The 27,031-nt window shown below is 40.4% G+C and overlaps 1 protein-coding gene across 1 annotated transcript; it reads right to left on the bottom strand.

Moving 5' to 3' along the window:
* Window positions 1-129: 129 nt before the first annotated feature.
* On the bottom strand, window positions 130-26,325 carry SNX31 (sorting nexin 31). Its single transcript, XM_027717614.2, is given in 14 exon segments — window positions 130-225; window positions 3,346-3,408; window positions 4,189-4,263; window positions 4,517-4,600; window positions 5,140-5,194; window positions 5,196-5,341; window positions 6,012-6,104; window positions 6,675-6,744; window positions 8,587-8,674; window positions 9,770-9,779; window positions 10,329-10,403; window positions 13,606-13,716; window positions 25,158-25,222; window positions 26,268-26,325. Coding segments are annotated over 14 exon segments (1,089 nt in total).
* Window positions 26,326-27,031: the final 706 nt, after the last annotated feature.

The following is a 27,031-nucleotide window of genomic DNA, read 5'->3' as shown; positions in this document are numbered from 1 at the left end:
AACAGTGCACAGGTGAGGAATTACACTGAAGGTTTTGGGGGGGGGGGTTGCCTTTTAATTGAATTCTTCAGCAATGGGTTTATTATTTCCAGACAACTCATTTTGAAAGACAGTATCTAAAATAAATTATCACAGGTCTTCTTCTCTTATTTTCCCAAATACACAGTCTCCTTCATTTGGCCTAACCAAAAATCTTTTCCTTGATATAAAACCCGAATGAACTACCTACAGTGAAACAAATAAACAGTTAGAAGAGCATATGCATGTCAATAATTATGGGTAGATACAAACATAAGGTAGAAAATCTCACTGTTCAGGTGATCTCTGAGATATTTCAGGTTGATCTCTTTGAGATATTTCAGAGACAACTAATCTTTTTCTTCTGCTGGGACAGGACACAAGAGCAGTTGTTGCTACTCTAAGGCTTATTGCAATGTACTAGGTAGGGTACGGATGGAGCAGCAGTTCCAAATATGCCAACGTCCATGTTATTTGACATTGTGGTGGCCACAAGGACATATGTATAGGAACCTTAGTTGCCTACTAGGCCTTCTGAATTAGATTGTGTACTGTTAATCACATATTCTTAACTTTAAGCATAACAACTGCATCAGTGTTTCCTTTCAATTCTACTTTTCCTAAAAGTTACCATGTACTGTCTGAATCTTCCTAATACCATATGTGCTGGTTTAAGAGTTAACCAGCAGGGGAAATGAACTCAACACGAAGGAGAGATTATAAGTCAGAATAACAATTTACTAAAATAATACAGTAAGTACAATCATACAAACAAACAGTTGGTCTTAACCCACAAAACCCAAATGTATGACCCAGTACCCTGGGGCATGAACAAAGTGGTGTTCCTTGGGCCCCGCTTGAGTCCAAAGTAAAGGGAGAGGGGAAGAACCTGCTGGTGGGAGAGCTGTTGCAGTCTGGTCAAAAGTGGTGATTGCAGTCCAGTGATGGTCTAAATCTGGTTGAGAGCGATGAGATGCAGCCTCCCTCTGGATCCCACGAGGGGTTGAAAAATGTTCCAAGACTCCAAGATTATATATCCTCCAGTTCAGGCAGAAATGCTCAGTGCTTCCCTCACAGCGGGGAGTTCCACAAAGGGTGTGAGGACAAGAGCATCCTCCTATCTCACAGGCCTCTTAACACCTAGTTTATAGCCTGAGGAGTCAGGCTCTATGGGCAGAGGGTGTGAATAGTCTATTCACAACAGTTTCTGGGAAATGGCATGGAAGGCTATAGAATACACAGTTTTGGGTTACACCCATGCCATGATGAACTGGTCTCAGTTGTCCTAACTAGGACACCATATCACCCAGCAGACAAACTACACAGTTCCATTGCATGTGTCTGCAGTTTTCTGTTTTATAAGGAAAATCTGTAGCACAGGTTTTTCTTCATGTTTGCAAAGTAAATGTCCTGAAAAACCCTACTGAAAGTGTCTATGGTGAAGCTATGGCAACAGTGCTGCAATAATCAACATCAAGAAAACTGAAACCAAGTTTTGCATGCATTATCTCTGTATGAGTTATTTCATGCCTTTTTCAAGATTTCTAAAAGACACAAGAGGAGAATTGCCTAGATGTGGGCACATTCTGCATCACAGCCTCACTATCTGCGAACTCCACCTTCTGCTTCTTCATTTTCCCACTAAATCTTACTGCTGCACTAGGTTGTCTATTCAGACAAGAATTTTCAGATTGTTATGCTGATCCAGTAGTATCAGTGTACTCCTGTAGGATCACAAAGAAAACAAAAGTTAAGCTTTTCTTCTCATGAGTCAGCAGAAAATATTTGGTATAAGTTTTCAGAGTCTTTGGACAGCATCAGTTAAACTTTCTGCCAACTCAGAGCAAAGGCTTATAAGACTCTTGTAGATGCTAATGGCAAAATTATAACAACTCAACTCAAAAACACTTTTTAAAATGAGAATGTAAAAAAGAAACTTAATACATTTTTCAAGCATCTTGCAAAGAAAAATAGAGGAATAGCAAAGCAAAACCTTATGAACCCTAATACTGCGATCACAGCATTTAGAATTTAGTTAAGCCTGGTTTAAAATTTTATATTAATTCTCTAATAACACAGCTTGGTGCACAAAGACCTAAACCACTTCAAATTTGCTGTATAAAATGAGGGATAGCATTCCATACTATCACTGTTTAACACAACAGCACACCTTGACTTACTTTAACACCTCCTTCTTAATTCTCAACTGTAATTTTCTTAGTTCACTGAGTTTTGTACCAGCAGCCAGACATGGCTGATAAGATCAGTGGCTTTATGTTGCCCTGCCAAGGCTGTTTTTCTCACAAAAAAAAATATTTCAAGTGTGTTCAGGTCAGAGCAATTGCCTCAAGGCCAGCGTATTGTGCAACTTAGTCCTTGCTGAAGTTTCACCTTAGCGAAAACGCATCCTTCAGTCTCCATCCCAGATGCAAGTCTAGTCAGAAAATGTTGTCTCCCTTAAGACATTTGCAAGTCATTTGTGGATGCTGAAGGCCACACGGAACCTCCAGCAGCGACAAGTGCAGAGCACTTCAAAGAAAGGGGCAGGAGAACCCAGCCCAAATGTTAATTCGTTTGCTTATTGAAGAGAAGTTAGTGACTGGTTTTATGGTTTCTGAGTGTACAGCAACATCACTTTTTTTCTGAATTCAGATTAAATTTGGGGGTTCTCTTTTAGAAATATTTCTCGTTTGGCCAATCACACACTGTAATAGAAGTATTTATTTTAATCCACTTTACATTATTGCCTTTCATTCAGCAAATGACTTGAAAAAGCAGCAGCTTCTAGTCATTTAGCTATTCAAGAACTATTAGCAAGGAATACAGATACCAGCAAATGAACTTGGAATTGCATCTTTTATGTGATGGGAATGTCTATGTATGGATATGTAATATATTAAATTTTGCAAATGGCTGCAATTCCCAACTAGAGGGGAAAATAAACGCATAAAAAGTTCTAGTGTATAATGTAAGTACAAGTCTGTAAACCACACCAGCAGCTGCATGTGGATATACACACCTGATCTCTGTATATATTGTCTTTCTGCAAATTTCAAATATGTCATTCAGAAACACTTGGAATAAGAAATAAAATTAAACAAGTTGTTGTTAAACCCATCAAGCTAAAATAAAAGTTTTATTTAGACATGTTTCTTGCTCTCTTTTTCCTTCCAAAATTCAAATTTAGCTCCCTTTTCCACTCAAGGAGGTTCTCATAAAGTTTTTTAGGAGTTTCCCTAACCAGGAAAACAGATGTTGGCCTAAACAAGAGTAGCAAGCAAGAACACACCGTATTTACATTTTGGAGACAATTTCCCACTCGCTAACCTGCTTTTGTTGGATGCTGAATTTCTTATTTCTATTTTTCATTGATTCAGGCATCTTGATCTGCTGAACAGATTGACAAATGTAAACTTAGAATAAGCTGAAATGCTACCCCAAGTACTGCCACAAAATATGCTGAGCAAATCAGCATTCAGTCACACCCAGAAGCAACAGTGCAGGAAATGAACTGGGCCTAGAAGATCACACATTTTCCTTTCCTTTTTTCTCTTCAGAAGTTTTCAGTTGGCAGATAAAATCTCTAGATATCACAAGATTAAACAAAGACATTACTAATACTGGGAATTATTTTAAAAAATAACAAGTATCTAAACATATATTTCCCTCCTGAAAGGCCCACAAAAAAGGCAGAAGTATCTTAGCTACAAATCAGATTTTCACTTTATTAACACTTCTATTTAAAACAGTTTCCCTGTGTGAACGTCACGGATTTCAGTTTGGTCTAACATTGCAACAGATGGAGCAAGTAAGTGAAGTGGGGGAAAAGTGAAAGACAGAAATGGATACAACAAGGTAGTGCAGAACACACAAAAAATTGTGCCATCAACATCCTTTATCATCTTCAATAAAAATTAAAGTCAAGGAGAGAGAATGTAAAACATATTATTAAAACTATGATGAGAAACTGTCTTTAACATTCAGAACATTATTTCAGTAAAACAGAGAAAAGATCTGCTTTTTAGTCAATTAATTCTGTACTGAAATTTTGGAACATGCAAGATACTTTTCCTCAGTGGTTCTTCCCTAGCACAGTTGTAAGAGTGATAGAGTAGCAGGTTTATTTCTTTTTAAATACAGATTCCTATACCAACATACACACATGCTTACCATTTCTTGGCCTTTGGCTGCCTTCGTCATCTGTTCTGATACCATTTTCTTCAAGCAGCTACTGAGCGCAAAGGGCTGAAGAGGATAAACCAGAGAACATTCTGATTTCTTCTATTAAAAGATGTAGTTGACTCTTCCATTCCTTCTCCACCAGAAAATTACAGTTCCTAACTATTGAACTATCACTTCTCTGACACAGTTAATTTTACTCTGTGCTTGACAATGCACCAATCAAGTTGCAGTTTCTTATGGCCCAGCCTCAGCATGACTGGGCCTTGCTGAGATTACATTTTACTCTGATGCTTTCCTAAGAGGATTGAGAACTAACCTGTTTTGTGTACAAAATTATCCACTGCCATGTGCCTGAGTCATTGTATTCAAATCTAGGCTTCAGTGTGTCTTCTTCACCATCCTTTGTAGCACCCTGGAAAAACAAACAAACAGAAAAACCAAACAAAAAAAACCCCAGTCAATGAACAGAAAAAGCAGCTAAAACCAGCATTAAGGTGTTCAGCCTTAAATCATAATTAGTCGATTAGGTTCATTTTATACAGTATACATATGAAACAGCTGAAAGTCTGTAGCAGAGCACTTCCTCTATGGGAGGAAACAAGTGGTAGGTAGGAAGGGAGAGTCTTTGCAAGCATAAAGTTGGCTAAAGCAGTTCTTTTGCTCCCTCACAAAACTCTGTCAACTCTACCTCCAACAAGAAAGGAAAGGGGCAGGTAAAGTATGACGTGGAATCCTAGGGAAGGGAGAAAACAGCAGAGTAAGGCTAGATGTTTTGCTGCTGTAGAGGCTGCCAAGGGAATATGTTTCAGAATAGGCTGGGAGGGGGATATAGACAAGTGGAAGGGATTTAAAGCAGATCACCCTTTTCTCCCCAGACCTTCCCTTTCAACCTTAGTTTTGATGAAGGGAATTCAGATAAAAAGTCGGTAAAGTACTTACACAAAAAGTAACCTGCCAGCTTCTTAATCTGTTGATTTTAAAGCTGACCTCTGATTTGGTTAGTAGGCAGTGTTATGCAGCAGTTAATCTTATCATTGCTGACATGGATGTCACCTGAGCAGCCTTCTTCTGGATAGTCACAAATACAAGGATCAAGCTGTATGTATCCATAGAACTGCATTTCTCAAATCTGCTCCAGGAACTGCATCAAAAATACAGAACTAATGTAATTTGCTGTAAAGGCAAGTAAGTCTAGAAATTTGGAAAAAAAGAAAAACACTTCCAACAAACAAAGAAAATAAAAAAGGCTGTAAGTCAAATCTTTGAAATTCCTAATACTCTTTCTTCTGGAAAGACAGATTCACCACAATATGTCAGTGCTTGATTCAGAGAATAGTATTCATAGGCAAGAGTTAGAAATTGGATTTTTTTTTTTTTTGACAGGATATGATGAGCTGGGTCCTTTGGATGCTTATCAGATATGATGATAGGAAGAGATAAAATTAACAAGTAAGTAATACTGTGAACAGCAGTCCCAGCAGTCTGAATTCTCATCTGATTGCCTAAACTGGATGACAAACTTTACTATCTAAGTTTTGCAAATAGAGAAAAATAGCGCTCAGTCCAAAACTTCTTGCCAGCCCTTGTGATCAAATTCATCCTGTTGGTATTTTTAAAAAAACACTAATAGAGGTGGGAACCTCCTTTTCTATTTGGTGGTTCGATTTCTGGCCAGGAGATGGGACACCTGGGTCTCTAACTCAAACCACTCCACAAAAGTTTTTGAAGTCAGAGCCCCTAGTATAATTTCTTAAAAAAACCCAAAACCCCAAAACACTCCTTTGATCTGTTTGAACTGTTTTTAAAAACACCTTTACTTTGTTTGCATTTTTTTGTGGAAATTTAAGTTCCTACATCTGCTCTTCTGTGGGTTTAACCCAATTCCTCTCAGCTTCCTGGATTGCCTTAAAAGAATTTTTAAAAATAGCAAAGAAAGTCAGCAAAAATTTATTTCCTTTCACACAAGCATTCAAAAACACACGCACATAGAAATGGAAAGCTTGTGGTTTGTTTTGGTTTTTTAAACAAAGCCTTTGATTTTAGGGCAAGTTCATTCTGCACAGTTCTTTCCTCAGGAATTAATAGTTTCCAAAGCCAGTATAACTCGACACACCTACAATTCAGAAACCAACTGCTCTCATATCATGGCAGAGTGCCTACATGTTAAGAACATACATATACATATATCCCCTTGTAAATAAAGTAGATAGATACCTAAGTATGTCCTTTTGGTGCAATATTTTTCCCATGCACAAAACATAGGTGAGTTAGAATCTCTGGCACAAGAGTTTGAAGGAGGAAAAAAACCACCAACAAACCCACAACCAACAACTGCTATATCCAGCACTTGGAGAAGTGTCACAAAGCAGTGCCAACAGCAGGAACCATTTACAGATATGTCAAGAATTTGTATAAAAGATTAATTCAGTGTGGGAAAGGTAACTTTTAAAATGATAAAGTCCTTTCAGTTTTACCTGCATATATAGCAAGTTCAGTGAAGCTCTACAGTCCATAAGCAGTATATCAAGAGAAGGATCTACATACCTTTTTCAAGCAAGGGAAAAAAGTAATAAAACATGAAGAAATGCTTCTGAACATGGTGGTTTGGTTTTTTTTCAGCTAAATAAAACGGGAACACAATCCAGAAAGGTCCCATTACTTAGCAGATTAAAAAACTCCACAACAAATCAAAAAACAGTTATGCTTTTGAAGTATGTACTGTATTCATTCTTTATACATTGTAGCAGAAAGGAAATAAAGTGGAGTCAGGTTATCCAGTCTCTACACTTTGATTTTGGTGGTACCAAACATGAAAGTTACAACTCAGAACTAAAACTTTCCTCTTTCTTTTCTCAAACAGCTTTGTGATTCTGGACACAGTAGTTGGTAGGCTCTCAGAGCATCCACTGCCATGTGCTGCAGTGGATCTTGCCGTGCAAGATCTAGCCTCAAGCTTGCTAGCTGCAGTACCAGCTGCTGTAGGTTCAGATCAGTGCAGCAACATAGCAAGTTAAATATTCAGTTATCCAGTTACCATACTGCTGCTTGAGCCATTTGATTTGAAGCAGCTTAGGCAAGTCTCCAGGACAGTATGACCAAAGAAGTGAAGGCTCAAAGGCCAGTATCACTCCATGGATTTATCACCCTGCACAGGGGTCACATGTCCTGTAGCACACCTCTGGGCTTGAAGCACTGCTAGATGGAGAATTACCTACTCAGACATAGCCACTTTGCCACAGCTTAGAACCACACAGTTCTTTCATTGGACTGCTGGGTTCTGCAGTTTATAAGGACACAAACAGGAAAACAGAGAAAGCTTTGTAGAGGCCAAGCTCTGACGCAGTAGATTTAAACCAGACAAGTTACCAACATCAAACAACAGGTTTCTGTTTACCTCCAAGCCAAGTAATCTTGCTTGCTGCCACCAAAAAGACATGGTATTTTCTTCCTCTTCTGCTCCATTCATTCATCTGATGCAACCAATACAACTCACTGAGCAAGCAAAAGTCCATAGTTTTTTTACTTTTTTCATTGTAGGGAGAAGTAGAACAGAGCACAACTGCAGCAGTGAGCCATTAGGCTGGCCCTGCTGTTCTGCCTAACTCTACCCTCAGGGCACTCTGACAAATGGGACTTTGGCACCAGAATCCCAATCCCCAGGATTTATCCTCACCCACAACTCAGCACCATCATTTGCTGCACAGCAAACAGGACTGGGGTGCTGACTAGGGCCAAAAATAGGCCATCAAAATCAAATAAAAAATAAACAGCCAGCAACTTACTTTTAGGCCAGGTTAGCTTGCCAGTCCAGTTCACCACTCTTTGCCCACACAGTTCCACCAGCATAACTGAGGAGTAGCCCAAGGCATGAATGAAAGGGCAAGAGTGTTCTACTGTTTAAGCCAGGCCACTTACCAAAATAAATGCTCAAGCTATGGCCTCAGGTATTATGTGTATTAGTGTATAGAAATGAGCACTTCAGATAAAAAGTAATCCATCTCTGCCCAGAGGGTCAGCTTGCAACTCAGAACTCAAAGTTCTCTTCTATGTTGTTTACAGGTGTATTCCTATTTGTGGTCACTGAATTATGCAGGTATAAAAATTAGGAGGCAAGCAGCTCAAAACACCTCTCTATAGATTCTGAAAGAGAGAGGGAGGAAATAGCTAGTTACAGTAAAGAACCCTTCAGGAATACTACAGTGATAAAATCTAAAACATGCAGGGCCACAGAAACCAGTCAATTCCAATTAACAATTGGCCTCAGAAAAAGAACAGTCAAGCTGCTGAAGCCTGAAGATTTTGTAACTAAGTTATTCAAGGGATTTATTTCTCTGCTTACAGTAGTTGTCATGCATTTTAGTAGTTTCTCTTAAGCTTCTTGCTCACTGCTTTCTGATCTCAAGCTTGCAGTGCAAGTCCTTCACGCTCTGAAGACTCACATAAGGAAGATCGAAGTCCTCCACTTTTTTCACCACTGTGAAAAGAAGAAAAAACACAGAGATATTTGGTAAAATCTATTGAAATAGCCCAGCTCCTTTCATGTATCAGTTAGTGCCGGTTAGCAACATGCTTTTAGAGAAGAAAAACAAGAAATGGTAAAGAAAGCATCTGGGGTAAAGTAAGGTACAAGCTAGTTATCTTCCTCACTTCTCCAAGTCTAACCTACATAGCTCTATTACTTACAGAACATCTCTACTCCTTAGACTATGCTCTTATAGAGTATCTTTCACTCAATACACTGCTAAGCAGGATGGATTTCAAAGGACGCGTGGATGCAAGCTTTCAGGACTGGTGTTTTTGTTTTTCTTGAACAGAACACAAGACGAGCAGTATAACAAATGTACAGCTAGAAAAGCACGACACCCTTTGAAGATCTCTGCTTTCCTGCTCACTTTTTTTCAAAAAACCTAAGTGTAAAGGCCTAAGCTTATAAACATTTATTTTTAAGCCAATATGATGATTCAGAACACTTAAACATGCCTTTTTAAGCATGTGAGCATCTAACCAGTTTTTTGGCAGCAGACTGTGGGTAATAGGTGGACTTGTATTTCCGAGGAATATTGAAGTTCCATGGAAATGTAATCAATTGAAAACTTTTCTGTTCTCCTGCGTATCTGGTTATATCGTATCTGGTTATAAGGCAAAAATAAATCCATCTGAAGCTGCAGTATAAGACACATTTGGGACACAGCAACTGCCAGGGATTCTGTGTGCTCAGAGATATCTTTCACAGCCAGAATGAAGGGGGCAGAGGAATGATAAATAAAATAGACACAGACTGTAAAGTTCCTACCTCACTAAGTAAGCCTGAATTTATGACTGGACCTTCATCTTAAAGCGCTTAGAAGAGCATTAATATTTCCATGCCAGTGAAAAGACTGAAATATGTTAAATGACTGCAATGCCTAACTTTACTCCAGTCAACACCAAAGACTGTTCACTGCCCTGATGTGGCCCGAGCCTATCCCAGTCACAGGCCTGGATCCAGCCTAACCCACGTGCCCCCCACACGGGAAACAGGACATCAACAGACCAACGAGGACGCAAAAGCCTCTTCACGTTTTATAACCATGAAGAGACTCACAACCCTGACTTACAGCTTGTTTAGTAACATCACGGTTAAACTGAAGTTTCTGTCAGTTAACAAAAGAAACATGTCATGATATGAAGGAAAGTAAGCTACAAACATTGTTTATAAATATAACAAAAGGGTTTCTTGTCCCGTTGTTAAACTCAGCATGTGATCTGTAAATTAAGAACTATGTAGGTATGGCCGTCTGATTAAATGCCTACCCCAAATATACACCCAATAGTTCCCATGTGGAAAATTTGCTACTTGAGTTGTAAACTCAAAGGGATGATATTCATATGTGAAAATCTCATGCCTGCACCACACTATCTGTTACCATATGTAGTTCCCCACTACCACTCTTTCCAAGGTATATCAGGAGAGGGCTTGAGGAAATTTATCAGATCAAATGAGTCTTTTAGCCTGAGCAGGATCTGTTCAGATTCCAGGTTCAGTCACTGCAGCCAATAAGAAACAAACAAACAAACAAACAAACAAGCAAACCAAAATAATCCAAGGGAGGGCTGTTAAGCACCTTGTAAAACTTAACAGGGAGAACACTGTCATCATGATCCTGAAAAAAAAATAAGCTAAAATACTTTATTAATTCACTTGACATCTTGCACAGTGTTACCTCTGAAAACAGAGGTCAGAATCTTAGCTATCCATTAGAATGAATAAGAAAGAAATGTTCAATACCTATTAACATAAGTTAATTGTTTTTAAATTTTCCCTTATGACCCATTTAACTGCTCATTTAAATGCAAATATAACCACTCCCATATTCCATCATTTGAATTTGTGACAAGATTCATAAGTTTCAAAGGAACATAAAAATGTAATAGAATAGAATATGTATACTACTGCCATGCCACGTATCCTCTAATGCAGGGCATCTACCATGTTATTCCAGGTCATTACTACTAAATCCTCAAATCCTGTTGTACAGTGAACACTGTGTGCTCTCAGCTAACTGCATTGCTCATGAGCATCACAAATATGTATTTTTACAGGATTTGTGTCTTTTCCAAGCTGTTAGAGTCCTCTTGTTTTTCTAGGAAATATCTACAAGTCCTACCCCTTTACTGAAAGCACCAGTCTTATAACTTTCTGTGTGAAGACTTCTAACAAGAGCAGACCTGAGCTCTGTTGAGCTTTCATTATTGATACTGCAGAAGGAGAAAAAGTCCTGTCTGACTTGACATATGGGTTGTTTTAGTTTGCTGTGGCTCCTCTACAACTTCTCTGAAAGAGGGCAGAAGTAGCATCAACCGAAAATGCAGAAATCATTTGCAGGACTAGCTGCACAATGGGATAGTGGGAATAGAAAAATCAGGCAGAAGTGAGTGCAGAAACTGCTGAATCAGATTGGGGAAATTGTCTTATTCTGATTTATGTTCTGAAAAATCAAAGCATAAGTTAAGGCTCCATAGCCTGAAAGAGCACAGTACCATCAGAGCATTCCTAAATCTTGCAGTGGCTGTAATCTCCTGAGTTTGCTCAGAAAAGTGGTGTGGCGATTATAAGAAAACTCCCTAGCCCTGAGAATACTCCTGCCATAGCTCATCTGACAGATTGTGCAACCTGCTAGAGGATTCATGCTTTGGTCAGAGAGGCTGGATTTTCTTTGTCTAAACTGGAAGTACTGGTTTTCAGTCTTCTTCCAGAGGGTGCCAATCCCAAAACTTCAAGCTCTGTGTCACAGCAACACCATTGTAAATTCACTCATCTCCACAGTTCAGAAGGGTTTTCTCCAGCCGCATCAGGTGTTTTAAAAAGCAGACATGTTTTTGTGCATGGGAAAAAGTAGACATCAAGCTAAATATAGGTTGGAAAAGACTGTTCCAAGTTAAAATTGAAAAACCACATTCATGAGGTTTTCCTTATCCTTGTTAATATCAGGCCTGTTACCGGAGAGGGCAGCAAAGCATAAAAATCCCTTGCCTCACAGTCCATTCAGAAACTAGGTATGATGGGAAGAAAGTTTCTCAAGTCCAAACACGAAAGACAAAAATCTGAATATTAGCAGCAACACTTTTTATTCTTTCTGCCACTGTGCAGTCCCCACAAATTACTTCAAGAAATTAGCCACGGACCTTTGATGTGTTATCCCTTGGTAGCGTAACACTAAGCATGTCAGATGGTGTTTCCAAGGAATGGCAGTCACACATCTCAGATTTAGTATGATTTTGATTTGTTTTCTTTTTTGGATCAAAGCAAAAGTTGGTATATGCTGCCTGAGCAGCAGGATACTAGGGAATGATGGTTGCAAAACTAACTCCACCACAAAAGAGCAGTGAATATAGTGGCAATTTACAGGAGCTAAATAATTCTCAAAATTCCTATATCATCTTTAAGGCCATAAGAGAAGAAATGGTGTCTGCAGCATTTTAAATGCTATTGTTTCTTTACAATGTCACACAAACATTAAACACATATAAAAGCAACTTAAAACACCACTGTCTGGCTTGGAAATTACCTTGACACACTGCAAACTAACAAGTTTATCAAGCTCAAACCATTGGTATTTTTTAAGTATACTAGAAAATCCCTTCCTTACTCAATGTACCTATGCAAGTCTCCTATCTAAAAATGTCTCCTTACTTCTTCCCCAAATCAGAATTCCTATCTCCCTGCCATCCCTAATACTTTTTGCCTTCAGCATCTCCCACCTTACAAGTCTCCTGTTAAGGGGTCTAAGGTCAATTCTGACACTTTGCTCCTCCTGGAAGAACCAGCCCCAACGTTGCCTCAGGTGGTGCAAACCCCATGGCAGAACAAAGCCAGCAAGGGGTCACCTTGTTTTACCCAGCTTATGGGCACTGTGCAGAGTGTATGTTCTGTGGTCAGACTAACGCACATTTGCTTGACAGAGGACAGCAAATACATGTTCAGCTCACTTGTACGTATGGCCAGTTGAGAACTACCTTCACAAACTCAGATTTGTTCAAAGGCACAACAGAAACACAGTACAAAATTTTATGTACGATGTGAGGAAATTTCAGAATCCCATGACAAAGAGCAGCATTCACCTGGCAGGCGTACGCTCTGCTATTGCTGTTAAGATTAGGAACTATGTGCTCATGCACACATACACGTGCAAATACACAAAATATGCAGAGCCACTGCTGCTCCTCCTCTCCTGGCACAAGAAGAGAACTCCAGCTGAAAGTTTCAAGCATGAGCCAGACAGTTGTTTAAACAATATTCGGTTGCTACTGGTTTCCAAGTGTAACTAGTGATTGTTTACTCTGTGTGTTGCAACAGCTGTTATGGACATCCCAGAGCCAGCATTAGAACTGCACCAACACTGCAAAGGAAGTCCCACAGTTTCACAGCAAGCACCAAGGGACACAACACAAGTAAAGGAGAAGCAGAAAAACAAGACGCATCAGTTGTGCATTCAGTTTTAACAGCAGCGTGCCAGCTGAGACATGAGTGAACACCAGACCATCGTTTCTGACTTCAGTGTTTGAGTACTTTCATCCTCGCTGTGCCAAACCAAAGTGGGCTTAATTAAGAATGGGTCCTCATATATTTTCTGATTCTATAATATGCGATGGAAACCTGAACTTGACATCTAAATGCTGTAGAAGTAGAGGCCATGTAACTTCAGGAAGAAGTTAGTTATAGACAAATGTAAGAACCAAAAAAGCTCATCTGCAAAATCAGCAGTGCCTCCCACCCCTCTGGTACGTTATGCCCCTCAAAACCCAATGAAGATACTTTTGTGTGGCTTCAGATAGAGAGCCTTATCCTTTCTTAATTGAAATTATATTCATTTTTTCCCACTTCCAAAAATAAAAACTTCCAACACAATTCTAGATAGCCACTACCTCCAATATTCCTTCTGCAATGTCCAGTGTCTGGATATCAAGTCAAATATTGCTGTCATCAGCAAGGTAAAAATCCAAAAAGGCTCTCTGGGTTTGGATCTTAAATGTATCCTGTCAGGTGGAAAGAGAACACTGTTTTATTGTTTTTCATTCTGCTGAAGCCCTTCTGATAATGCTCCATTTCCTATTTATTCAAGCAAAACAAACAGTTGAGATTACCATTTAGTACACAGTAAGTTACTAAAATTACTGTTAAAGCTTCTAGATTACAAAAAAATATGCAGAACAGCAAATGGTAAGTTACTGAAGAATTAGAGGAGGGTCACCGATGTTAAGTGACATAGGTACCCAATGTCTCAGTGTTTGTAGGAATGATGCAGTCACTGTCCTAGGAAATAGAGACTGCAAAAAGAGGAGGTGGATACCCAACTGTATGTGAATATTCAAAGCCACAATCTTGCCAAAAGGAAAAAATGCATCCATGTGCCTATACCTAGGAAAATGTCCAGTGAGAATGTGGCAGGAAAGACCCACCCTGATAAGACCTAAAATCCAATCAAGCTATCATGCAAGCTATCATGCAGCATCAATTGCTGCAGCCAAGGTGCTGTCTTGGTGTTAATTGTGCTAAAACAATCCTGGTTCATCAAAATTTGAATACACACCCTGCTTTTTGAAGTCTGATTTGACAGAAAAGCTGATAGCTGGCCTGTAAATGTGTGACTAGCAGTCAATTACTTTATACTACAAACATCCAGTCCCCTCTCGTGCAATCAGGTTCTTCTGGCATAACCCTTGTTGGGGTGTATGTGTGGAGATTCCTCCCTTGGGCTGGGGATGCCCCCCAAGGTTACTCCTCAAGGTTGAGAGAAAGAGATCTCCCCACAAGTGTTGGTGTGGGTGTTACCTCAGATCTCTACTTAATAATTATTTCTTTTCACTAGCTTTAATATAACTGCTTCAATAATTGCTTTGTTACAATGCACTATAGTACTTCATGCTATATTATACTCTGCTAGTAGATTTTTAGCGTTTATGTTGTGTAGTAAATAATTCTGATTAAGATCTTTTGTCCGTTCACCTGTTTGTTAATTTGTCATAGTAAATTCATTTATATAAATATATGTGTTTTACCATCATTAAAACCTGCAGGACAAAGTTGTTTAATCATACCTCTATAATTCCTTTAAATTTAAATTGTTAATCTGAGGCTAAGATAGGATTCAGCCTCACCTAGATTCCTCTCTGAGAAGGAATTTAGAAAGCAAAGGAGTCCTTTCTGTACCTTTCTGTACTGGCAATTAATAACTTTGTCTAAGCCTTCCACTCCCACCTGCAACAGAGAATAATGAGGCTCTGGTATCTGAATAGACCAGAGCAACTGCTACTGGAATGGTGTGCAGTGACAGTGCCCAAGGTTCAAACAACTGCAGCTCCTCTTTCTGTTGACCATCCTGTATCAGAAGACAGCAGTGGTCCTTCTGGCATTTTTATGAAGTAAGAAGAGCTACTTCCCTTGAGAATCATAGTGGAGGAAAATGCTGTAATTGTACATACTGAACACAATTAAATTTTAATCTCTTGTATCTACCTTGGCCAGCCTGGCAGAAGATATGGGAGACTTCCCTGCGAACCCTTAGGTTTCAAGTACTCTTAGTATCTTCCTGAAGAGTCTTCATAGTGCCTGTTCAGAGGAGCATCTTCCACCTCTTGCAACGTGAGCAAGAGCAGGGCAACAGAGCTGAGATTTATGCTGTGTGCTTACCCCTCTTTGTGTACCCTGGAGAACACCCAAATAACTAACTCAGCTCAAATTTGTAAAATTTTTTTGAGACAGAAAGACTACACTTTCTAGGAAATCTGGCTCAAGAGTTATTTAAAGGTAAGATCAAATACAAACAAAAGGTGTTGGATTTGGGTGTTTTTCCCACAACATCTGAAAATTAAGAACATGTTAAAAATGTGTAGAACGATATGTGGGGGGAAAGGTCTGAAGGAAAGCCAAATCAAAACGATCTTTTCTATTTAAAAAGACTTCCCACAGGTTTTCCTGACACCCAATATTTCGTCTAGCTGCATGCCCCCACACACCTGTTTGTATGCATTAAAGAACAAAAGAACCTCTTCTCAAGGCATTAGCCAATGCCCTGTCTGAAGTCCTTCTAGGGATCCACAAAGATTTAATCTTTATCTCTAAACTAATTTCCTTTTATCCAGGAGATAGGTCTAGTCCTTCCTCTTAATTAAAATAAGCATTACTTTGGTTCTGTGGAGATACAAAAGCCACTTTTTCTTTTGCATAGAGGAACATCTCTGTGCTTACTTGAATACTTTCCTACCTCCCTCAAATGGGAAGGAGTAAACACTTCATCACACACTCCTTTATTGTATATATTTTGGTATGAAACATTTCACATAGGGTAAAAATGTATGTGAAGTATGGAACAAACATGGAATGCAAACATCAAAATGAGATAAAGACACAACTTGTTACTGACTCTCAACAAAGAGCAAGCAGGTCACTGCACAGCCAGTTTACCACCTGGGACTCAGCGGTGCTGGAGGGCGAAGGAGGGTGCAAGGGCTCATGTACCACACTAAGTGCTTCTGGGTGCACGCTGCTAATGATGAAGCTCCCACAGGGAAAGGACAGAGGACCTTATGGATCTACTTCTGCCAGACCCTCACTGCCACCCCTGTAACTTTCACAACCTGGAGAGAGGCCACCTTGTCCCCTGTGACAGCCCAGGGTCAAAGACACAGGGATCACTTTACCCTTCTGCCACTCAAAGAGAGTCACATCTCACAGCACACTACCCTACTTGCCACCTCTCTACTCAGCAATTATGAGGGGGAAAAAAAAAAAGCATGATCCAAAGTTTCAAGTTACATCCAGGCTGTTTGAATTCTCAAAGAACACTGTGCAGCGGATTAATTTGAGGATCTACAAGAAATGATGCGTTAGAGAAAATAAAATCCAAGTCCCATCTAAAATGGTCATGTTAAATATGGCTGTTTAATACTTAAGCCAGTCATTTCCACAGTCACCTTTTAAAAACTGCTTTATTTTATCTTATTTGACTCTACTGAACTAAAAGCACAGATTCATTTCATAGTCTTGGGGGCAAATTCGCTACTTTCTTATCTCCAACTTTTTATTACTGTTATTTTTAAAAGGGTATGTAGTGATAGAACAAGAGGGAATGGTTTTAAACTCAAAGAGAGTAGGTTTAGATTAGATATTAGGAAGAAATTCTTTACTGTGAAGGTAGTGAAGCACTGGAACAGGTTGCCCAGAGAAACTGTGGATGCCCCATCCCTCGAAGTGTTCAAGGTCAGTTTGGATGGAGCTTTGAGCAACCTGGTCTAGTGAAATGTGTTCGTAATCATGGCAGGGGGATCGAAACTAGACGGTCTTTATGGTCCCTTCCAACCCAAACCATTCTATGATTCTCTTAGTAAGGTTATGACGCAACAAACTGAAATAAGAACAATCTTAAACTCTTCTGTTTGGGGATTTTCCCCCTGCCACCTTTGTCACATGCTTTTAATCCAGAAGGCAGAACTGTCTATGCCAGAAACTCCACACATTGTTCAGTGTTATAAATATTTGTGTTTAGCCTCTTATCAGCAAAGTATTGTTGAGACCAAAAAAAATTACTTACCTAAAACAAAAGGAGGAAACAGTGCAGTCTGTAAGGCAGGAGAAGACACTGTTAAGTGAAGAAATACAAATACACACATGTCCCAAAAATAACACAATAGAATCCAGCATAAGTTTAAGACAAATACAAAAGGAAAAGCATCTACCAGTGTTAGCAATAATCCATGTAGTAAGCACACATGGCAATCCCAACCACTTCCAAAATGGATGGAAAAATACTTTTTACATAAATTTGCAGCATGAGTCAGAAAAGTTCAGGTCTTCTCCCAAGCTACTATTTTAGTTCTGGAAAAAGCAGTAGAGTCATTGTCTCATCTACTCAAAACAGGTACCAACACAAAACCCCCTGTATTTTGGCAACAGTGCATGTTCAGTAGCATTATTCATATACACTTTTGCTCCTGAAATTCAGGAAATGTGCCATGGAACTAGAAGTGGACACTTCCCTTAATATTGTTTATCTGAATCTCCCCTTAATGCTATTACTATTACCTGTGGTAGAATCTCCTGAAACATCTAGAGCTGCTGCCTACTTCTCATTTGTCTGTAGCTTGAAGCTCAGTCATTAACATAACAATACAGAATAATACAGAGCTAGTGAGGCATTTTCTTTGGGTTTTAGTTTTGACAGGAAAAAAAAGCTTTTATATAGAAAGAAAAACAAATCACAAAAAAGACAAAAATGCAAATAAACAAAAAGACCCACAAAATATATCTCTTATATAGCCCTCCCCCACCACAACAAGAAAGATCATAGAATCATAGAATCTATTGGGTTGGAAAAGACCTCCGAGATCATCGAGTCCAACCCTTGGTCCAAATCCAGTCCATTTACTAGATCATGGCACTCAGTGCCACGTCCAATCTGCGTTTAAAAATCTCCAGGGAAGGTGAATCCACCACCTCTCTGGGCAGCCCATTCCAATGCCTGATTACTCTCTCTGTAAAGAATTTTCTCCTGATATCCAACTTAAATTTCCCCTGGCGGAGCTTAAGCCCGTGCCCCCTTGTCCTATTGCCGAGTGCCTGAGAGAAGAGACCAACCCCCACCTGGCTAGAACTTCCCTTCAGGTAGTTATAGACGGTGATGAGGTCACCTCTGAGCCTCCTCTTCTCCAGGCTAAACAACCCCAGCTCCCTCAGCCTCTCCCCATAGGACTTATGCTCCAGTCCCTTCACCAGCCTTGTTGCTCTTCTCTGGACCCGCTCCAGCACCTCAATATCCTTTCTGAACTGAGGGGCCCAGAACTGAACACAATACTCAAGGTGTGGCCTCACCAACGCAGAGTACAGGGGAAGGATCACTTCCCTGCTCCTGCTGGCCACGCTATTTTTGATACAGGACAAGATCCCATTGGCCTTCTTGGCCACCTGGGCACACTGTTGGCTCATGTTGAGCTTCCTGTCAATTAGTACCCCCAGGTCCCTTTCTGCCTGGCTGCTTTCCAGCCACTCTGTGCCCAGCCTGTAGCGCTGCAGGGGGTTGTTGTGGCCAAAGTGCAGGACCCGGCACTTGGCTTTATTGAACTTCATCCCATTGGAATCAGCCCATCTCTCAAGTCTATCCAGATCCCTCTGCAGAGCCCTCCTGCCTTCCAGCAGGTCGACACTCCCTCCCAGTTTGGTGTCATCAGCAAATTTGCTGATGATGGACTCAATCCCCTCATCTAAATCATCAATAAAGATGTTAAACAGGACTGGACCCAACACAGACCCCTGGGGAACACCACTGGTGACCGGCTGCCAGCTGGATGCAGCTCCATTCACCAGCACTCTCTGGGCCCGACCCTCCAGCCAGCTCCTAATCCAGGAGAGGGTACACTTGTCCAAGCCATGGGCTACCAGCTTTTCCAGGAGTATATTATGGGAGACAGTGTCAAAGGCCTTGCTGAAGTCTAGATAGACCACATCCACAGCCTTCCCCTCATCCAGCAGGTGGGTCACCTGATCGTAAAAAGAGATCAGGTTGGTCAGACAGGACCTGCCCCTCCTAAACCCGTGCTGGCTGGGTCTAATCCCTTGTCCATCCTGAAGGTGCTGTGTGATTGCACTCAGGATGATCTGCTCCATAACCCTGCCAGGCACCGAGGTCAGGCTGACAGGCCTGTAGTTGCCAGGGTCCTGCTTGCAGCCTTTTTTGTGGATTGGGGTGACATTCGCCAACCTCCAATCATCTGGGACCTTCCCAGAGAGCCAGGACTGTTGGAAGATGATGGAGAGCGGTTTGGCAAGCTCTTCTGCCAGCTCCCTCATCACCCTGGGATGGATCCCGTCTGGTCCCATAGACTTGTTAGGATCCAGCTGGCTCAGTAAGTTGCTAACTACATCCTCCTGGAATACAGGAGGGCTATTCAGCTCTCTGTCTCTGTCTATCTGCTCTAGAGGCCAGTTGTTCTGAGGGCCACCTGTCTTACTGCTAAAAACTGAGGCAAAGTAGGTGTTAAGTACCTCAGCCTTCTCCTTATCTTTGTTAACTATATTTCCCTCCAAGTCCAACAGAGAATTGAGGTTTTCCTTGCCCCTCTTTTGCTATTAATGTATTTATAAAAGGACTTTTTGTTATCCCTAACTGAATTAGCCAAATTAACTTCAAATTCCACTTTTCTTTCCCTAATTTTTTTCCTGCATGACCTAGCTCTCTTCGTAAATTCTTCATAAGTAGCCAGCCCTTTTTTCCACAGTCTGTAAACTTTCTTTTTATCCCTGATTTCTTTCAGAACCTCCCTATTTAACCAAGCCGGCCGTCTTCCCCTCCGGCTGGCCTTTCGGCACACTGGAATAGCCTGTTCCTGTGCGCTCAAAATTGCCTGTTTGAAGCATGTCCATCCCTCCTGGACCCCCTTGCCTTTAAGGGTTGTTTCCCAGGGTATGCCCTGAATTAGTTTTTTGAATAGGCCAAAATCTGCCCTCCGGAAGTCCAGAGTAGAAGTTTTAATGATGGCTCTCCTTACATCCCTAAGGATTGAAAATTCTATTATTTCGTGGTCACTATGCCCTAGGCGGCCTCCAACCACTACATCATCCACCAGCCCCTCTCTGTTTGTAAACAGTAGGTCTAGTGGGGCCTTACCCCTGGTAGGCTCATTTACCAGTTGATGAAGGAAATTATCCTCTATACACTCCAGGAACCTCCTTGACTGCCTCTTCTCTGCAGTATGAAGCTCCCAGCAGATATCCGGCAGGTTAAAGTCACCCATGAGCAGAAGGGTTGGAGATTTTGAGACATCTGCCAGCTGCTTGTAGAATAATATATCTAAGATATCTAGATATCTTTTTATTCCTCCCATTTTTCCTTTAGAAAACTTAAAGTTAAGTGATCTTCTAAGAGAAGTCAACACCAACCTGAATCCTCAGCAAGCTCTCAGTGGATTTGTTGCTCAGCTAAGAAGCGTGGACCATAAAAGGAGAAAGGATGAGAATGAAAGTCCTTATTAACATATTTGAAAAGAACAGCAGGTCAGGAGAATGAATTGTGTCTTAATATTGAAACAAAAATGAAACAGGCATTCTTGAATTAAAATTCTTCAGAACTTTCTATGTTTGAAGGTTCTTCCCCCAGCCAGCACACAATACAAGTCTGAAAGTATGGGAACTTCTCACGTGAAATTCAGTTTTGTGTCCAGCTGCACTTTTGAAATAGAAATTCATAAATAAGAAACACAACCTAGTTTGATATGAATGAAATAACATTTTTAGAGCAGTGCTAAAATCTTGGAGACTCAGTCTGACTTTTGCTTGTGTACATACACGTGCAAACACATTTCTGCGATACTGCGAGTGAGCACAGAGGAATGTTATAAACAAGCATTTCTCCGTTGCATGCACAAATGGTGTGTTGCAAGTGCAGGGAAGCAGAGGCTGCATGGCCAAAAACATGGGCTCTAGCCATGAAAATGCAGTCCATGATCAGATCAGATCATGGTAACACCTGCAGATTTCTGGGTTACATTTTACCTACGCTCCCGATAGCATACACACCACAGCGCTCATGATATTCAATCCTTGGCCTCATGCTTCTTCTTAAGAAGGAAAACCACCTTACATCAGAGCCCTTTGGTGAAGGACCACACTAACTCTTGACTGTTATCAGGCTCTGGTCTGCTCTATTTTCTCAAGTACTGAGAAATTTTTCATCTGTCTTTTCATCAACACCCGAATCATTTTTCTAATGCTAAAGGCTACTGTTTGCCAGCAACACAGACTGGAAAAGGTCAGCCTCCTAGATCACAAACTCCAAACCTCTGCTGCTGCAAGGAAATATGTCTGAATTTTATTCATAAGGGCATAATGGCTGACTGTCCTCACAGCTGCATCCTGAATACACCACATTACTCCACGGATGCCTAACACAGAGACAGATCATGATCTCAGGTTACATTTAAGGATATAGATGAGTTGCATTAAAATGAGACTGATAGGGATGTATGTACCTGCTCTTACTGTCTTTTTCCTGATGAAAAAGGAGAAGACAACACAGGCACAGGGTCTCCTCTTGTTAATGGCTTCTTGCAAGAACTACAGCATTTGTCTTTAGGAGCTGGATGTAGCAAGGCTTATACTGAATCTGTCTCCCCAGCTTGGTCACTGTCCAAGTTTGCAGAGTGGAGGGGTGGGGAAATCATGAGTTAGGTTGTTCAAATCTACTATACGATAGTCTTGGTAAATATTTTAGCAATATTTGTTTTGAGCAAAGCACCCATTCTGCCAAGCTGTCTCCCTTTGTGTTAGGAGTCCTGCTGTCCCCTGACAGCTTCTCACATGAGATCAGATTACTGGGACAACAGCCAGAGTATGCCTGCTATAACCTATGCAACAGGTAAGGGTAGTGCCAGGTAAAAACAAGGGCCTGGAATGCAGGGTTAACCTGCATGGGCTTGTCCAAAACTTGAAAGTTTGCCCTGTTAGATATGGTCAAGGTATATAGCTGGTTGATATGATGCTGAGTGCAGACACAGATGAGTCATGTTCAATGCTGTCAAGTAAAGCCGTGGCTCTTGCACAGCACTCCCACTCCAGGGAGTGCTGATCTCAGCACACACTTCGCAACCCCATTTAGAAGCAACGTGGGACAAGGACTAGAAAGGTCTTAAATTCAGTTTGTTTTTTTCCTTTGCATCTTGTATTTTAGTCAGTGATATATACAAACACCTTCAGCTAGAAGCTTAAATACTGCTTTTTGAGACAAACAAAGAAAACAAAGTAAGTATTAGCAGATTTTCTGAGAACAGTTCTCTCTCATAATGAAAGATAGAAGTGAAAGTGAAATAAAGTTAGCAGTAGAATATTTAGAGAAAAAAACACCCCTAGCCTAGCAAGCTCATTCCCCTCTGTATCCCTATCTTCTTATTCTATTAAAAGTGAAGGTTTCTGTCATAGAAGCTGCACTGGTTTTTCTTGCGTACTGATCTGTGCTCAGTAAATAGCTGTGGTGGCAGAAAAGTGACTGACTGCTTTCCATTCATCACCACCTGCAGTGCAGTCCCCCTGCCACTTCTCCCACATCAGCTCAGCTGGTAGGTTGCTTGTACAGGTGCATACTAACTTGTTTCAGGTAGCCAAGACTGACTACTCGAAGTCAGTCCAGGTCATTGACAGAAAAGAAACATACTTTTTCATATTTTAATGATGTTCAGTCATTGTGATTGAACATCATAATGATGTTTTAATGAGGGATGATCACTGATCATCCCTCTTGCAATGCAGCAAAGAGGAATAGGTTTGGGATAATGCCTGGTTTTAACACTAGGCAGCAGTAACATGGAAACCTTCAGTATATTTGCCCTCCCAAGTGACATGTACTAAGTGCTGCCTGTACATCTTCAACAACAGAGAAGGAAAGAACAGCACAGAGGTGCTTTACAGATGAACTTCACCTTGTGTCTTGCAATGCTATTACAGAAATTTTGTCACTCTACCATAAAACATCTGTCAAGTCACAGTGTGCTAATAAATACTGGAACATGCACAACGAAGTCAGTTTGTTGAGTGAGATTCTTTAATAGCCAAAATGAATACTTATTCAGCTGTCAGTCACACCAATTAAAGGCATTGTGCACAGCTAATGACAATGGATGCACTCCTGTCTGTATTTTACAAAGTTATTTGATCTCTGTTAGGAGTTTGTTCTTTACCATAATGAAAGAACACATAAAGCACTACTGCTATTTGTATTATGAAGCATCTATTTATGTAAGCACAACCATTTTAAATTTAAATTGTAAACAAATAAAGCTGAAGAACTACTGTCTTTGCCAAGCAGGGAGCCTAAACATTGTATATGAAAATCCATTGTATTGTGGAACAGAAATTTGTGTTACTTTTATGTCTTGAGAATGTATTGACATTGCTCCAACATTTAAGGTATAATTCAGTGCCTGCCTGGACCTCTACAAAATAACTGACTGCTTTTGGTAGCACAGTCATCACGTGCTTTCATAAACATATGTATATGTACATAACCTGTAAAACTAGTACTATGCATCTACTTATCAAATCACCCCTCCTCACCAGAAAGGCCTGGAGTAAAGAAAAAAATAAATATACAATGTCATTTCTGATGGTGTGTTAAGAGAAATACACAATACTGGTATACCGAAAGATATGTTGAAGCCCTGCAAACATACATTTTTAAGAATTATTTCCTCCAGAACTTCGTTTAAAAAAAAAAAGTCTTTTGGCAGTTACAGGGCAAATTGCAGACATTCCTGACGGATTTAACTTTCTTTAGCAGACCTGTTATCAGTCTCATCAAGACTAATTAAGACTCGCCACTAATTGCTGGGCGTCATCTCTAGGGCTATAACAGTCATCGGATCAGAACTGAAGAGAGACTGCTTCTTGCTACAGAAATCACAAAGGGCCTTTTCATTCACTGTCTTTAGCACCTCAGTATGTCTGAATTTAAGAGACTGTAAATAAATGGTATCTTTTTGTTTTCAGAGTACATAGGAAAAACCTTTCTAGAATTTGTTAGGAATACTCGTTCACACCATTTTCTATAGCCTTCCTGAACTCCCCTTACATAACTTAATCACACACAGCAAGTGAAGAGTTCTCAAGACACAAACCTCTTACTTGGTCCTTCAAAACATGCCCTCTCTCCAGAACAATTTACTGCAAACAGGGTTACCATGGCATACCAAGCACCTCCCAGAAAACTAAAACAGTATCCCCTCCCTAAAAATGCTGGCATAGTCGTAGTGCACCCACCTGCTCCAAAACACTACTATCTCATAAGAACCACAACAACTGGAAAGATGTTAAGGGAAGAAAAGGGTCTCACAGCACCTTGCAATAGTCAGACACAAGCAAGAGCTATCAAGGCTCCAAGCCTGCCAGAGAAAGATCATACATGCCATGGACCACATTAGAATGGATTTGAAAAGTCATCTAGGTTGCAACAAACCCAAATACATGCCAGATTCTGCACATCACTACAAGTGCAAGATAAAAGAACATGACATTTTCACAGCAGTCATCAATACACTTATCAGTACAAACCACTGACACTACCAAAAAGCATTTACAGTTGCAAAATTCAAGAATGTGTGTAATCCTTCTATTGAGCTCTCACAAAGACTCTTCTGGGAACTGTTTAGAGGGAAAAGATTCACCAGATATGCCACAGGATATAAAAACAAGGCAAGCAGTTCTTTCCATGTGAGAAACAAGTTTGTACATGGAGAAAAAAACAGTAGTAATACTATTATTATTGCCACCCAGGCTTCACAGAGAGCACTCTGTCATCAGAACTCGCTGCTTTACAAGACAGATCAATATGCTAAGAACACAAGGAAAGGAAGATAGCAAAGGAATCTTGAACTCAGGAGGTAGGATAATATTTCAACTCTTTCATATAAACTATTTGACTGAAATATTCAAAACTTACCTGCTGTAGCTTTCGAAAAAAATCTATGAAGATGTCATTATTGGTAATATTTGAATCCAAAGTAACTGAAAAACAAGAGGAAAATTGGGAGAGAGGAAATCAAACTTGTCAAAAAGCTGAAAAATATGGCTAGTGTCTCAAAACAAGATGATTAAACAGTCATTGCTACTTTACCCATCCTTTGATTTCTGCATAGCTGCGTTTATCAGTCTGTTGTTAAACCACTGAAGCTATGAACAGGGCAAAATATATGTAATGTTGTTATTCTCCAAGCAATTCCTCAGTAAGATTCTTGACCGCATAACTCCATGTCACTCATATCCAGTAAATTTATAAGAAACTGTTGAATACTCATGTGAAAAAGATATAATAATCACTAAGTAAAACTTTAAAGACTAATCTTAAGTTTTGGGTTTCTAAGTCTTGGCACAAAGTATCTGAGGCCAGAGGCTGCAAAACCTTGTTAAGCTCATCCCCTTGCATGCCCCTTTGGATAGTTGAAATGGATGATTTTTTTTTCCCCTTGGCTTACATGAAACTCACAAGATGCATTCTAGGGATCCCGTGTTTATAACACAAGGACCTGGTTTATAACAGCACATTGCACCTGAGATATACTTTTTCTACAAACTCTTGTTATAATTCTCACAAGTCTTCCTGGAAACCTTTGAAGGGAAGAGGTTTGTGCAGAACTCAGGTCCATATTACACTTCTACCTGTCCAAGTGCCTGTCTCTTTTTGCTTCCCTCTTTTACGCACACGGGGTCCCTCATCAGCTTTGGCAGTTGTGAAGCAGAGGGGGTGGTTGCTCAGCTCACTGATCTGGAAGGATAGAGAATGGGCAGACTGCAGGCTGTTCAGTGTGAAACTGCACCCTTATGCTTTGGGAAAGCTGCAGAAAGACAGCTGCTTCAGAAGTGAGAGAAATATGATAAGCTGCTGTTCTAAAGCCAGTGAATCAACAGCCAGGACAGGGCTGCGTTGTTTAGATACACCCTTACTCAGCTCAGTATAGAAGGCAAAACGCCCTGCAGCCACAGTTGTAGACACATTCTCAAAGGTTTAAGCCCTACATACAAAAGCTGATCACATTGTTTTAGCCAAGTTTACCATTCTGAAGGTACTGCTCCAGGTGAGACTGTCTCTCATCTGTCACTGACTTGGTCATTGCTATGGAGGGAAGGCATGACTGCCTGAGCTGCAAAACAGACAAAGGGAAGATTCAAATCAATGAAGAAGCATTCATAGTTCCCAAGAAGCTTTCAGCGCTCTCTTTTTTTTACAACAAGACATGGAGGCACAGGGTACCCACCCAGCACCCCCCTCAGGGCCCACAGAAAGGGCAGAGCCTTTGTCAAGGCAGCCACCAGAAGACACCCCAAATGAGCACCTCTTTTGGTGGGTTCCACATTTTTACAGTCTTACCACTTCTGAGCTCCTGTTCCAGGCCGGAAAAGTAGCATTGCATTAACCTTATCAGCTAGGTCTTATACACTTCATGGGCAAACATGATCTGGTTACAGATGTCTTCTCTTTCTGGTATGTTCATAGAGAATTCCTGGTGACTTTTGCCTTTCACTTGTGCTACCTCAGAGGCTTTTATTATTTTGTCTGTGAGAGGTGGTAACTTTTATCAGATCACCTAATATTGACAAAGAAAAAACCCACAAAACCCAACTAAACAAAAAAAACTCAAATCAGAGAATCTTTCAGGAATACAAACTATCTGAAAGTTTGATTCTTCCTCCAACTATACTAGCTGGCTAATATGTGCATAATGACTCTGTACAAACCCTATCTCATTTATAAACAGACCAAAAAGTACCAGAGAATCACGATTCCATTACCTTACAATTGACATCAGGCAGCTCAAA

This window comes from Pipra filicauda, unplaced genomic scaffold (assembly GCF_003945595.2).
Source record: "Pipra filicauda isolate LSUMZ 115617 unplaced genomic scaffold, ASM394559v2 scaffold110_size2237424_pilon, whole genome shotgun sequence".
NCBI lineage: Eukaryota > Metazoa > Chordata > Aves > Passeriformes > Pipridae > Pipra > Pipra filicauda.
The sequence above is the reverse complement of the archived record's forward strand: the minus strand, read 5'-3'. Positions and strand labels throughout refer to the sequence as shown.